At 35.0% G+C, this 15490-nt stretch overlaps 2 protein-coding genes across 5 annotated transcripts in view; both read left to right on the top strand.

Moving 5' to 3' along the window:
* The window catches only part of LOC107981668 (ras-related protein Rab-32), a 229075-nt gene that overhangs the window by 84636 nt on the left and 128949 nt on the right, over window positions 1-15490 (top strand). Inside the window, exon 2 of one of the 4 annotated variants that reach the window (XM_031928298.1) lies at window positions 14046-14152. The exons of the other annotated variants lie outside the window; for them this stretch is intronic. Within the exon in view, the coding sequence (XP_031784158.1) occupies window positions 14046-14152 (107 nt within the window). The remainder of the gene's footprint in view (window positions 1-14045; window positions 14153-15490) is intronic. 4 annotated transcript variants of the gene reach the window in all.
* Window positions 1-15490, top strand: part of LOC103316989 — a 357042-nt gene that overhangs the window by 333163 nt on the left and 8389 nt on the right. The window lies entirely within an intron of this gene.

Raw genomic sequence — 15490 nt, 5'->3', positions numbered from 1 at the left:
TGCAATCATTTCAAGCATTTTTTAAAAATATTGTTGAAATCTTATTTGTCCTAGGGTAAAAATGTTTCTAAACAATACTGCAAAAAAATATTTAAAATCATTTTGAAACATTCAAAAAACATTTTTAACATATTTTAAAATATTTTATATTTTTAATAGATTACAAAAATATTTCGTCGATAGATTACTGCTAAGCCTCGAACAAATATTTGTAAATATTTATAAAATCTATTAAAATATTTTTAAAAATTTCTCAAATATTCTAAAATTATTTTGTAGTGCCTTAAATAACGAAGAAACATTTTTAAAATCTTTTAAAAATATTGATATAAAATATTTTAAAAATTTGTACAGAAATGGTTTAAAAATATATGCGATTTTTATTTTCGAAAGTTTTCATGAACATTTTATTTATGTTTTTGGGACATTCAAGTTTCTGTGATTTGTTTACGATTATTATATTCTGAAACATTTTATAGATATAAAAAGTTGTATAGTATATTCCGATACAAATACGCGAAGTAAGAGATTCTCGCACGGGTGATGCGGACAGGTCACGTGGTATGAATGGGTGATGAACGTACGGCAGCGCGTATAAGTGGTAAAAGAAAAACCAAATGTAATGCGACCTCTATAGGTAGACCTAGACGCAGATGGGAGGACAACGTAAAAACGGACTTAACTGGAATTAGGCGGGAGGGTGCGAAATCGATAGGGTTGGCACAAAAAAGACGTATGGAAGGCTTGCGTGGATGAGGCAATAAAGTTTCGAGTTTCAAATTCCAAAAAAAAAAAAAAAAATAGTAGCATGCATTACCTGAATATAGTCTCTCATTTATCTCGACTTGATAAAAAAGTATCCCCGGAATGTTTATAAAATATTTTGAAATATTTCTCAGAAAATATATTATAATCTTGTAATCTTATATTTCTAAAACGTATTTTATGAATATTGTAAAATAATGCTGAGTAATATAACTTGAAAAGATTATAAAAATGTATTAAAATATTTTATTGATACATGTTGTTTCGGCCAAATAAAAAAGGTATCTGCATGATATATTGTAACGGGGTTTTCGGGAACTAATTCGCACAAAAGTAAAGCGACGGGGAGGATTCGACCGCACGTCCCCTAGATCTCAAGGCGCGTGCTGTAAGCACTCAGCCAACGACGTACTACCCTGCACTCGCGCCGACCAGCTCTTACGGGCGCTAATCCCGCCCGTTACAATATATAAAACTCAGTAAAAGAAAATGTATCAAAATCTTGTAATTTAATATTTATTCAAAATATTCTTCAAGCCATTTGAAATGTGAAAAAAGTATCATTTTAAAAAGTGTTTAACATATTTTATAATATTTTATTTCTTTATTTTTTGTAAAACAAATTAAAATGTTTTTGATAAATATTTACAAAATATTAAAAAAAAATTTTAGATATATATATTATAGCGATTGATGTGAACTTTAAACATTTTTTTTAATATTTTTTAATATTTGGTTTATAATATTTATAATCACATTTTATAAATATTTCATAAATCTTTGGGTCACACATTTTATGAAAATATTTATTTCACAATTTCAAATTGTTTTAAAAATGTTTTAAAAACATTTTGTTTTTATTACTATCACTCTTCTATAACTTTTGAGTTCAGCGCTCCTGCACTTTGCCGGTAACATATATATCACATCTCACCAAAACCAACATTTGGGCCATGGAACTTTTCTGTAAGGGGCGGGTATGCGTTCAGGGCCGGTGAATCGAAAATTCTCGAACACTTCCTGTAACTTTTAAAAGTCAGGAAAATGTGACCACGCCAGTGCGTCTAAAAATTAATACTGCGGGCCTGTGAGATCGAAAAGTACACGTTAACAGGATAATTTTGACGCCAGGATGGTTACTGTACGTAAATTTTAAAGTTAGACATTGGCAATTGCATTTTTAAAACCCTTTGGGCTAGTTTGCACATTCAGTATAGGGCAATACTGTGCATAAGATTAACATAGAAATGCAATAATGCATTTTCAAAAAAGTAATTAATCACACTAGGTCACAAATTTCCTGACGCTCTGACGAATCAAATGCCAAAAATCGTATTACAATCCGTCTTACTGCTCAAAAAATCGACAGTAAGGCCGTTTTTAGTGCTTTATTTCCTCGACTATCAAATAAAATATATCAGTTGTTGAAAAAAGATATGAATGGCTTTATGGCATACAGAAAAATTTAAATAATCCAAAATTTTTAAGGCCCAAAAATTTTGTGGCCCAAAATTTCAAGGATCAAAAATTTTGAGACCTATAATTATATCCATCTCATAAATGATGTCTAGGTGTCAGGTTAACTCCTAGATGTTAAGTTATTGAGAAAAGATGTAAATAGCTTCACGGCACACAGGTACATTAAGCACTTCAATATAATAGTAGACTAGCATGATTCACCTCACTCCTAACGTCGCTCCTTTTCCTAATATCAATTTCTAATAGGGATGGAAGTAAAATTTTGAATAATAAAGATTTGAAACACGAAAATGACGCTTCGATTTATAATAAAAGGTGAAATTTTGAAACTGAAAACATTAAAAAACTATGACAGTTAAATAAATTAATTTTAAATTCTAAATTTAAAACAAAAATACTCTAAACTCTTGTTATTTTATATTTCCTTATATTTTAATTCAGAATTTTCATTTTAGAAATTGTTTAATTTGATAATTTCAGTTTTTTAATTTTTGCCTTTCATGCTTTAATTTTTTTTAATTTTTGCCGCCAAGTTAAATTGATTATTCATTCACTGCCCTGGTAGAAATTTGCCGATTTAAAATGGTGAAAAAGCTAAGAACATGTTAGTTTTCTTTGTCAGTTCTTGTAACAAGATGTAACGCTTTTTATCCTAAGTCTTTGACAGTTCTTAGATCAAGCTGTTTTTGAAAAGTAAATGCCAGAGATATTTGGACAAATGACAACGTCTGCGTGGCTTAGTTATCTAAGGCGCATGGCTATCCTTGTGCAGGGTGTGGGTTCGAGTCCCCGGTCGGTCGAAATTTTTCGGATGATTTGTCGCATGCTAATCATTATTCTATATACTTTCAAAAAAATAAATAACTCGAATACAAGCCTGCTAGTAATGATTTTCCGATTCTAACCTCGAATCGCCATTAACCACGTGCACCTGTGTCGTGATACTTGACCAACTATCTTCGGCAGTAAACAGTTAAAAATATTCGATCTAAAAACTGCCAAAGAACTAGCATAAAAAGCGTTACATCTTGTAACAAAAACTATAACACAGAAAACTACTTATTTCTTAGATTGACAACCTCAGAAATTCCAAATAACTTGGATTCCGTTTCTACCAGAGTGATTATCAAGAAAATGAAGACACTAAATATCTTGATAATGATCATAAAATTTTTATTAATTGGCTGTTTTCAAATAAAAATAATTTACGTATACCTTTTGAACATGTACAGTATCAGACTAATTATTATGATTGTTATGTTTTTGCTTATAGCATTTGCAGTCGCTATTGTATTTAATATCTGTCCATGCAATGTTAAATTTAATATTAGTAAAATGTGAGAACAATTAGAATGTGTGATAAAGTAGCTTTATCATTTTTTTGAATATTAAAAGATTATAAAAATAAAATTTATTTTGAAACAATTTGGCGAGTCATCGAAGGATCTTACCGACGATCTCTGCCGTAACGAAAAATTAACCCGTTACAGCTATTCAAATAAGAGCTTCAAATGTAGAGAACAAATCATTTTAAAGTTATTTATTCAAATATATCTACTACAAACTTCAACTATTCACGTACAGTAACTTAGAAATATGCTTGGATTTTAACACAAGCCGTGAGTATAGAGAATAGCTTGACACTTGGAGAGATATTACCAAAGTGTCCTTTGCGCGGCAGTCAAAGCGAATCTGATGTGTCGAGTTTCGTCAGATTGTTCGTGTCAAGAGATGAGAGGGATGATCGTTAGTGGGAGGTTGTGGGAGTTTTCCTAAAATTTGTAATGAGGTTTGTCGTTTGCCGAAGTGTATCGTAGGCGTAGGTGGAAAGGGATGCAGGGGGCGTACTTTTGAAAATAAGTAGTTGGGCGGAGAACTAGGCAGGTTAAAAGGGACGTAGGAAAGGTTTCCGTCAATAAAACGATTAAAGAGGGTCCGCGTAGTGTCATTAATGAGAGCGTGCGTATGTTCGTATTTCCGGGCTTATAGTAGTAAAATGTTGCCCGCGTCCAATGCTTAATAGCGGTCCATATTGGTTTCGGTATTAGATGCAGGTATGTCTATCGTTATTACGAGGACCGTTGAGGAAAACCCAGGTGAAAATGTCTGCGCAGCAGACGTACAAAGCAATCAAGGGTGCTGTATAAGAGGGTCTGCCCGGTTGAAAATAATTAGGTGAATTTAGTATATGATATTGTTATATAATTTTATTACATGTTTTTATAATACGATTTTTTAGTCCCAAATATTAATGTAATAAAATCATGTACAAAAATTATATAATTTGTAACACAACGAAATTTTGCCGTGCAACAACGGCGTTCGGCGCGGTCGGGGTAGACCGTCTCAAGGCTGTATGAATAAGAGAGAGAGTTCATGTGATTAATTGCGCCGTTTATTTTTCCGAGTAAACGGCGAGAGAGGAGCAGTGGCTGCGACAGACAAATAGGACAACGCACGTCACCGACTTGCGAGTAAGAAACGCGGGGAGACGACGAGTAACGTTGGCGCAGCAGCAGCAACCATTTACGTCGACAGGGCGTTCAAGTCAGCCCCACGCACCGTAAGACAGCCGATGCCGGTGGCAGAACCCTTCGTAGGGTCTACCTACGTAAGCGCCTGATGCAGCAGGACCAGCGTAATGGCAGCTCGCCCGCACGACGTCAGAAATAAAAACAGCGTCTCGCATTTGTAGTGACAGATGCCACCCGATTCAAGGGCCCTGACGACGCGGCATTGGGAGTCGCTACAGGTTCCACGGCCAATAGCAATTTTGGTTGTCTGTGAGTAAAAGGCTGCCTGAATGTTACGGGAGTTTGAATTTTGAGGCTATCTTCTCCGACAGTGTGTCCGCAGGGATATCAGTGTGCATGCGCGACCGCGCGACGCGGCAACAGTGCGTGAACCGATAGTGTTGCAAGCGAGCGGAACGTCGGGCTGCGACACGCTGACCAATCAGCGCTCACGCGACACGGTGGCTAGGGAGAGAAGAGTGGTGGTCGCGTTGTCTATGTTTACGGGCTATCTCAATAATTTGTGCGGATCTCGGTTCAGAATTGTAAAAATTTAACTTGAATTTAAAGTTCTGTCTGATTACCAACGTGTTTTGATTCTCCCAAACTACCCTCTCTCCTTACCGATCTCGGAGCTGCAGCTAGCCGAGCAAAACACTCAGCAAAACCTCGCACCGGGAAACAAAGAGTCGCGAGACTCTGACGCTCACGGACAGCGTCTGGCGCCATCGTGGTATTTTCTAAGTTCCGGGCAAGGAATTGCATAGTAACTGGGTTGCACGAAAACCCAAGTTACAAATTATATCAAAAATACATTTTATGTTCATGTATCTTGCAACATAACTCGAAGAAATATATTTAAAAATCATAAGATACAAAAGGATGATGAAAGGTAAAATAAAGAAGTGATGTATGCATTTATCTAGTTATTATTTATAGCTAGAAAGTATTGTATATCACAATCAATTTTATCTTGTGACTAGAAAGAAATGGTGCACTCTGCCATATTTTGTCAATCATCGAAAGGTATTTCAATAAATCTGGCCCACATTACATTACATCAATTTTTGATAATGTAACGGTTTAACTTTCCCCCAGACTGGATAGTCAGTCAGTTCCAGGATCTGGATAGGGGAAAGGGGCAAGAAAAAAGTCTGTTTTTATATTTTTAATAATAACAAAATATATTTCTTAAGTAAAGAATAGTAATTTGGAATCAGTTGTTAAATCCCGACTCGGTACGGTGGCGGTATGACGGATCGGTGGCGGATTTTGAAGTTATCCCTCGGATTTGTGGAGTCGTGTGCGCACGGCTTCGCAAATCTTCGTCGCTTATCTCGTTCCTCTCTTTACCCTGTGTGCGCACAGAGATAAAGCGAGTCGTGAGATGTCGGCGTAAGGCTGGTTTTGTTGGTTAGGAATGTACCTTTGTTTCACTAGGACGTGAGCGCATGACCGGGTGAATCGCCGGTCTTGTAATTGTTACTCCCTTAACCCTGTGGGCTCACAGTGGCAGAGGGTGGCAGCAATGTGTCGGAATGTGGGTTAGGATTTTTACGGTGGCACCGGGTATCGTCACGTGTGCTCACGTAGACGAGACTCGATGTCGCTCGGGTGTTCCGGGTTGCCTCGTGTGCTCACGACGGCAATTCGGAGTTTCGGGTTTCGGTTCGTCTACCAAATCTTCACGTGGGCTCACGAGACGATTTCGTCGGCGCAGGTCTATCTCTCGCTGTTCCTTGTAGTAACGTGTGCGCACGATACTACTTGGAGTGGAGCTCGAGTAGAACTGCTCATCGTGCCGCGCGATCCGCCTTATAAAGGCGCGCGGCGCGTGGCGCCACCTGGCGCGTCGTCGCTGAGTCGCTCGCCGGCTGCCGCGCTCCGCGCACGTGCGGACTCGCCTTGCGAAAGTTGCGCGCGCGCGCTCATTCCGCGTCGTGCGGATTCGCCTTTCATTCGTTGCGCGCGCGCTCGCTGCGCATGCCGTGTTTATTGCGGCCGCCTTCATACGTATTTACATGTGCGAGACTCGTGTCTCGTCACAATAAAAATATAGCAGTCAGAGGTCTGGAAATTTGCATACCAATTTATAATATCCTGCTCTAATACAATATGCATGTAAATTGATGATAGGGTTAGTTCGTGTTTTCACTACAAACAGTTAATACGCGTTTCAACTCTCTGTTCATCGATAAAAGAAATTTTTAGCTTTTCACACTTTGGATCAATTTTCTCTTGAATTTTTTATTTAGAAAACATGTTTAAAATTTGTAAATGAAATCCTTTGTATATCAATACTTCATGTATTTTATAATATAAATATTGTATTATTTGATACTTTTTTCCAAAATGATACTTCATTAACTTTATTATCAAATAATTTGATTTTTAACAATTAATATCATTAACTAAAATAATAAAAAAACAATTTACATATAGCTATGATATCTTGATTTTAAAATTTCTCTGAAGCACACTATGAGAAAAGTGAGGTTGCAGCAAAGATGTATGTTAACTGTTAACATAAGCATGTTTGATTTGTGCCAATGATACTTATGTTAATAGTTAACGTAGCTATATTATGCCAAATAGCTGTATATTAATAGTTAACATATGGCTCCTGTACAAGTTTTAACAGACCTTCTAAAGTAATAATCAGATAAAAATTATTAGAAAACGCTCTTGTATAAATTTTATTAATGCTGAGTGACTTTGGAATGATATACTATCAAAATTCAAAATTTTGTTTTTCATCGGCCTTTTGGGTCTGAATACCAGATCTGGTAGTTTTCGAAATACAATAAAGTTTGTGATTCCAACTGATTCAGCCGCCTCTGGCATTACCAACTAAGTATTTAATCACTAGTGTATCACTATTAGTTCAAAAGTTGTGTTGTAAGTGAAACGAAAGTTTTACTTGCCGTTTTGAAATTCGCACTCGCATATAATCTTTGCCATTCCTTTGCCATTGGTACGCGTAAATTTCCTGATACCTGTAATAAAGTTGATCAATTGTTTAATTCAAATGCAGAAATAGACTTTCATGCTGTATGCTCTCATTGTAAAAAGTATATAAAACAGTTTCATCGTGATAATCGCGAAGTTACGCGCACTTCCTACGGTAAAAGAGTTTCATTAAAAAACAAACTTACTTACGTACTTTGCTATTTTTAATATTGATAACGAAATCGCTTTGTTGTTGAAAGAAAACTCTGAACACTTCAATTCTGTGCTTGAAAAAAGATATACTATCTATTCAGATGTTGAAGATTTTACTGATGGAATTGCATACATAAAGTTTATACAGTCGATACTATTGCATAAAAGAAATAACATTATAACTGCAACATTTAATACTCTGACTTGTGGTATATGGTTTGTACAAGACAAACCTGATATGGATATTTTTTTGAAACCTTACGTTTCTTATATGAACAAACTGGGAATTGTAAGTGTTAAGTACAACATTAATAGAGAAGAACGACGAATTAAAGTCTGTGTATTATGTTGTTGTATTGTGTCAGTAGCTAGATCTCCGATGCAAGGCTTTGTGCAATATAATGGCTACTTCGCAGTATGTAGCTGGTGTTTACACCTAGGTGTATACGTTCGCATGTTAAGAGGGGGTGCTGTAAAGTATGTCCTTTTAGATGAACCGTCGCCAAAAAAAAACTGTCTAGTAGCTGTATAGGGTCACATAATCCAGTTTACGATGTTAAAAGGCCATTGATTTTAGTAACATTAGATAAATTTGACTCGTTGAATACTTCTATTAGGCCATATTCTTTGTCTAATGATGATATTTCTACAATAAATGAAATTTTGTTGTCGATAAAGGCTCCAAACCAAATAGCTCGATTAACTCATTCTATTGATGATAGACGTTGATGGAAGGCACGAGAATGGGAGAACTGGACTCTGTATTACAGTATACCTATATTAATGCGTTTTCCACATATGTTTGATTATATGAAACATTGAGTACTGTTGATGAATGCTTTTTATATACTTAACAGCAAATACATATTCCGCAATGAACTAGAGCGCGTTGATATGCTGCTTAAATAATTTATTGATTATACAGAGCATTATTATTCACAAAGTGCTATGTCATACATCGTCCATCAACTATTACATTTGACACAAAGTGTGGTAAATTGGGGTCCACTATGGACACATAATGGCTATTGTTTTGAGAATAGCAATGGCCAATTAGTTCGCAAAATACATGCTGCTGAAGGCGTTATATACCAATTATGTCGTTTAATCAGTTTGCCTCATAGTAAAGAGATTTTAAACGAAAATATTGCTTTAAAACCAGATTTAAATATTACACCATTTTTATTACATCTGCATTATAAAAATGCTAAAGGAACCTTAAAATTGTAAACGCGAGATATTTAGGATGACATAAAAGAACAAAAAGCACGTGAATCTGACAACTACAGTTATCTGCTGATAGTTTATCATTTTTTAAAATTATTAAAGAAGAATGCCTCTTCACGTCCAAGATGAGACCAAGGCTTAGGTCGAATAATTCAATCGCAACAACTGACGACGATCGCTTCATTCGGATACAGCAATTTATTGTTGTTGAAATCACTAAGAAAGAATATGTAATATGTAATATTGTTAATGCTGAGAATTTCTTAATAGATTGTTTATCTGTAAAAAGAGTTGTAAATATTTCTCACAATGATATACCTATTAAAACTGATAGAATTTAAAAAATACGTATTTCTGTGAATGCCAATATTTATCTATTGGGCCTAATTTATATTATTATTAAAATATAGTAAATATGTAAAGAATATGTGTACATATTTAATATAAAATATTCATCATCATTTTGTCTACTTTTTACCTTGTAATGCTATATGTATATGTGTGATATTGTTATATGTATATTTTTACTATACATAATTTTAGTATATGATTTTATTACATGAATATTTGGGACTAAAAAATCATATAATAAAAATATGTAATAAAATTATGTAACAATATCATATACTAAATTCACTTAATTATTTTCAACCTAGTGTATAAGATTATTAAAATTTTTCGGTCTATTCTGAGAGTTATAAAATCTACGGAGCCGCTGCTCATATACTGTATTTATAATATGTGCGTGAAAAATGGTATTTGCGATATATACATGCTAACTTATTCGTAAAATGTACAAAAAATATTGATCGTATAAAATTAAGATAAAAATTATAACTATACGCGTCGCTCCGTAGTAACACAATTTCTGAAATTCTAATTATAAGAAACGTTACTCACGCAATAGAATTTTCTAAATTTAAATTAAATTTTGATAAAATTAATATTGAGTAACTTGAGGTATTATATACAGCAATAATTAATTAAATCTTTTAGAAGCCAACACAAAGAAAAGTAACTGCGAAAAATCAATAAAAAAAAATAATAATAATAATAATCCGAGATAAATCTAAGCGTTTGTATGCATCGATGTTGAAAATTTAATTTTTGTTGAATATTTACATGAGATATAGGGATGTTAACAGAAAACATCGTTTTCCAAAATAAAGAATTTTAATATTATGTAGATTATTAATTTATATTTATATTACTTCTACTATTATATTAAAGTATACTTAAGGTATCTATGTGCCGTGAATTTATTCACATCTTTTCTCAATGACTTACATATTTGATAAGTTTATTATTAATTGAATATTTCATGATATACGACCCTACTGAGAAAAACCCTACTTAAAAAATCGTTTCATTGTAGTTATGGTGTTCGTATGACGTTGTAATACATAAAAAGAAAATTTTAGTTGTCCACCAATAAACACAATGAAACGGGCATGGCAAGTTACGTAGTAATTATGTCTTGAGAGTTGTTAAAATTGACTTTGTTTGATTGATCTCAGTTCTTTTCCATCTGTAATTTCGTTGCGGTATACATCAAACTCGCCTAATCTTTTACTTTTTTAAAAGTTAATTATTTTTAGAGATTTCAATCCTTTTTAGAAAATTTTTTTGAGTATTTCATATTTGACGTCGGAAAAATAAATCATAAGCATCTTTAGCACCTTTCGACCATAGCTTTTTTGTAACATGTATATCACCAACATGAAATCACTGATTGTTCTGATATACACCACCTTTGAATTATTTCTACACCGAGACACCAAAAACAACGGAGCGCACCACCTAGACCTCGTCATTGACCACCCTGTTGTTGGGTTTCCAATGGAATACAGTAGATGTCGCTGTGAGTAGTTTTTTCTTTGTTCAAGTGTCTATATATCTCTTTTCTTGTTTGGACAACGCCGAGTAAAATTTTGAAAATGTAATCCATTCGTATGGAGCATATAGTTTATTAAAAAAAATGTAAATGTGTGAGAAAATATTCTCTGCGTAATTCTACATAATCTAAGACATATATTTTAAGTGAAATAGTTAATAAAAGCATTTATTTTTGTTATGTAAAAACGATCACTGCGAGACTCACATGTACGCAAAAACTGAGAATATTTTTTTTTATTACAGGCGCTAGCTTTAAAATTTTGTATTCAAGAGTCCGAATAAATAATTATCTTAAAGACAGAGATCAACCCGTTTCATTGCTTCCTTAGTATAAGAAGAACAACACCTGTACACCTAAACACCGCGTTTAAATGATGTTTACACCTAGACACCAAAAACCACGGAACGCACCACCTAGACCTCGTCATCGGCCACCCTGTACACCTAGACACCGGCCTTGAATGATTTTTATACCTAGACACCAAATAACATGGAGCGCACCACCTAGACCTCGTCATCGGCCATCCTGTACACCTGGACACCGCCCTTCAATGATTTTTATACCTAGACACTAAATACTATGGAGCGCACCACCTAGACGTCGTCATCGGCCACCCTGTATACCTAGACACCGTACTTGAATGATTTTTATACCAAGACACCGGAAACAATCCGAACCTTGTCATCGGCTACCCTGGTAAGCTATAGTTACTGTAACTTTTCCGGAACGCAGAGTATGCACCGGCAACCTCCTTATTCTAAATATCGTAATATATTATTATATGAGGATATGTAAAAAAGGCGGAAAAACAATTCCCTATCATTTTTGATGCGCAGCTAACTTTACCGTCCTTTCACACTGTAGGCGGCTAACTTCACCGTTCATTCACACTGAAGAAAGAAATAATGATTTGAGAAAATAATATACAAGATTGTTCATATTATATAATTGAGAGCGTTTTTTTCTTTTGACAACTTTTATTAAAAATTACACAATTAGCACACAAATGTGATAAAATATAAAAATCACTTAGAATAATTATGGAAAGTATCGTTTTTCTTAAAAGTAAAATCTCGGATACCAATATAGAAGTAAATAGTGTCGCGGGCGCTAAAGCTTCGTCTGCTTCTAAAACGCGCCACTTGATAAGGAACATGATTGTGTATTTATAAAAACGAGTCAAGGTAATAATAAAAACGAATGTGAAGAAAAAAATGTCAACTACGATAAAATAAAACAATATTTAAAAACAAGATATGTAAGCCCTGCAAAAGCAACGTATCGTCTACTACAATATGTAATGTACGTTTATCACGCGTATTTTACTGATTAGCCATCCTTTTAAGAAATAAACAGTTTGTATACTCATGTAATTATCACGTGATAATCGCGAGATAATTTTGTCGATAACTTTGCGTAATTATTACATGATAATCACGTGATAATCACGTGATAATGCTATGATATTCACGTGATTTTTCGGTAGGGATCACCCAGTAAATGTTAAAGAATTATTTAAAAAATATAAAGCAAATCTTTCCATATATTAAATTGGGAGTAATGTTTATAATTTCTCAAATAATTCTTTAACATTTACTTGGTTGTAAAATACGCATATTGTCACGGGGTAACTGGGCTTTAGCGCGACAGCTGCGAAGATGCTGTCGTGTCAACGAGGGGGATTACTCACTCTTTTATCTCCGCAAGGCTATCCCTCGATGATGCTGCGCGGCGTGCGAAGCTCGCCGCGCTTTCTTCGCGTATAGAGTCTCCGGCCAGGCGTGCGCTCTGTAGCCGCGTCGCGATGTAACCGGCTTTACTCTACCGGATTCGTCGGAAGGACGCAACAGGTTTACGGAAGAAACAGACATACGTTCGTGTTTAAAAGTAAGATGTCTATATTCACTCAAGATGTTAATACAATGTAACGCGTGGCGCGAGAGGACGAGTTCGCACACGCGGCTCGCACTGGAGACGAACCGACGACTCGGTGGCAGCGAGCCTCGGCCTCGGCGTCTGCAGCCGATTCGGTGATCTATAAATCGCGCAGTAGCTAATGTTACGGACTTACAGTTTCGACGCGCGTGTTGGGTGTTCGGTCGCCGCGTATCCGTCGGCTGCCGATGGGTAAAAGTCCTGTATGGCCGGGAGGCGTCCCTCCTGGCTGAAGCGGTGACGTGCTGGGGTACCCCGGGTGCTCGAGGTGATGGTGGCTCGGGTGTTCTCCTCCAGCGGATGGTCTTGGTCGTCACTGCTCTCCCTCACGTCTCGGAGGCACGGAAAATCGCGGGTGGTATACCGGTAAAAAGTCGCACGTCTAGACTGTACTAGCGCTTTTGACTGTCTGTCGCACGCGTTGATTCCGCGCGCGCTTCCCGAGTACCGACGAACTGGCAACGTCGCCCTCACGCATGAAATGGTCGCGTATATATAACCAAACAGGTTACACAAAGTTTTAGGAAATTCAACCTTGATTGCTTCTTCCAAGCTTTTGTCCCATTCTTCATCAATGGTTATTAATTTTCTAGCTACAATTACTTCATGAAATGTTGCGTATGTAACATTTTCGAATGTTTTTAATTCTTCATAAGATTGAGCCCCTTTTACGTGTAATGATAAACTCTAAAAAGAATTTAACGTTTAAAAACGTAAAAGGCTAGGCGAGTTTTATATATTCCGCAATGAAATTACAGAAAAAAACTGAGATCAATCAAACAAATTCAAGTTTATTATATTTAATCGTAATGAAGCAAGAAACAACTCATAAGATAATTACTACGTATTATCTTACAATTTTTCACACAAATTTCAGTAATTTTTGTTTGATTCCAATGTTTCACAACAGGTAGTGTTTATCGGAAGTCACCTGATACAATTATTCTTTTGCCACCAAATGCAATATCATTATTACATAAGTTTTTTAATAATTTATCCACTGTCTGAAAAGCATGTTTTAATGTCATTGTTATTTCGTCCCAAATTATGACATCGAAATTTTTCAGATTTTTTCCATATATTGGATTGGGACTAATGTTGCACCTTGAATCTTCGTTTATATTTAATGGTAATTTACAAATGACAAGTGAAGTTCTTCCATTTATTGCTACAGGTAAAACACTTATATTTTCGTTATTTAAATAAGTGATAATAGTATTTAGTATGTAGCTTTTCTTCCTTCCTCTAGGTCCATCGATAGAGAAACACTTTACTTGATTAGCTTTATTAATTATAATATTTATTACTGCATCGAAAATTTCACGTTGTTTATTCGTTAAAGAGCTTATATTGTATAATGAATTATTTTCAATTTCATTTGTTACATGAAATTCTTCATAATTGGTTCCCTTAACACCCTCACTAAAGTTAGGTAAACTAGAATCAGTCAGTGTATACCCGTGACTAGTTAAAATGAAATTGATATGTTTGAGTGAGATATTTTCACATATTTCTTTAGTTAACAATGGACTGTAAAAATATACTTTATATTTTTCAAATAATTCTTTAACATTTACTGGGTGATCCCTACCGAAAAAATCACGTGATTATCGTACCATTATCACGTGATCGTCACGTGATTATCATGTAATAATATGTAAAGTTATCGACAAAATTATCACGCGAATATCACGTGATAATCACATGATGATTGATTATAAACTGTTGATTTCTTAAAAGGACAGCTAATCGGTAAATTACGCGTTATAAACGTACATTCCATATTGTAGTAGACGATACGTTACTTTTGGAGGGCTTATATATCTTGTTTTTAAATATTGTTTTTAACATTGTATTTAAATATTGTTTTATTTTATCGCAGTTGAAAATTTTTTCTTCACATTCGTTATTATTATTACCTTGACTCATTTTTATAAATACACAATCATGTTCCTTATCAAGTGGCGCGGTAGCGCCACGAAGGCGAGTTTTAGAAGCAGACGAAGCTTTAGCTCCCGCGACACTATTTACTTCTATATTGGTATCCGAGATTGAAGTGATTTTTATATTTTATCACATTTGTGTGCTAATTGTGTGATTTTTAATAAAAGTTGTCAAAAGAAAAAAACGCTCTCAATTATATAATATGAACAATCTTGTATATTATTTGCTCAAATCATTATTTCTTTCTTCAGTGTGAAAGAACAGTGAAGTAAGCCACCTCCAGTGTGAAAGGACGGTAAAGTTAGCTGTGCGTCAAAAATGATAGAGAATTGTTTTTCCACTTTTTTACATATCCTTACATTCCTCATATAATATATTACGATATTTATAATAAGGAGGTTGCCAGTGCATACTCTGCGTTCGAGAACAGTGACAGTAACTAGCTTACCAGGGTAGCCGATGACAAGATTCAGATTATTTTCGGTCTCAGTATAAAAATCATTCAAGTACGGTTTCTAGGTGTACCATGACGACGTCTAGGTGGAGCGCTCTGTGGTTTTTTCATGTC

This window comes from Nasonia vitripennis (genome assembly GCF_009193385.2).
Source record: "Nasonia vitripennis strain AsymCx chromosome 4 unlocalized genomic scaffold, Nvit_psr_1.1 chr4_random0005, whole genome shotgun sequence".
NCBI classification, from domain to species: Eukaryota; Metazoa; Arthropoda; class Insecta; order Hymenoptera; family Pteromalidae; genus Nasonia; species Nasonia vitripennis.
The sequence above is the reverse complement of the archived record's forward strand: the minus strand, read 5'-3'. Positions and strand labels throughout refer to the sequence as shown.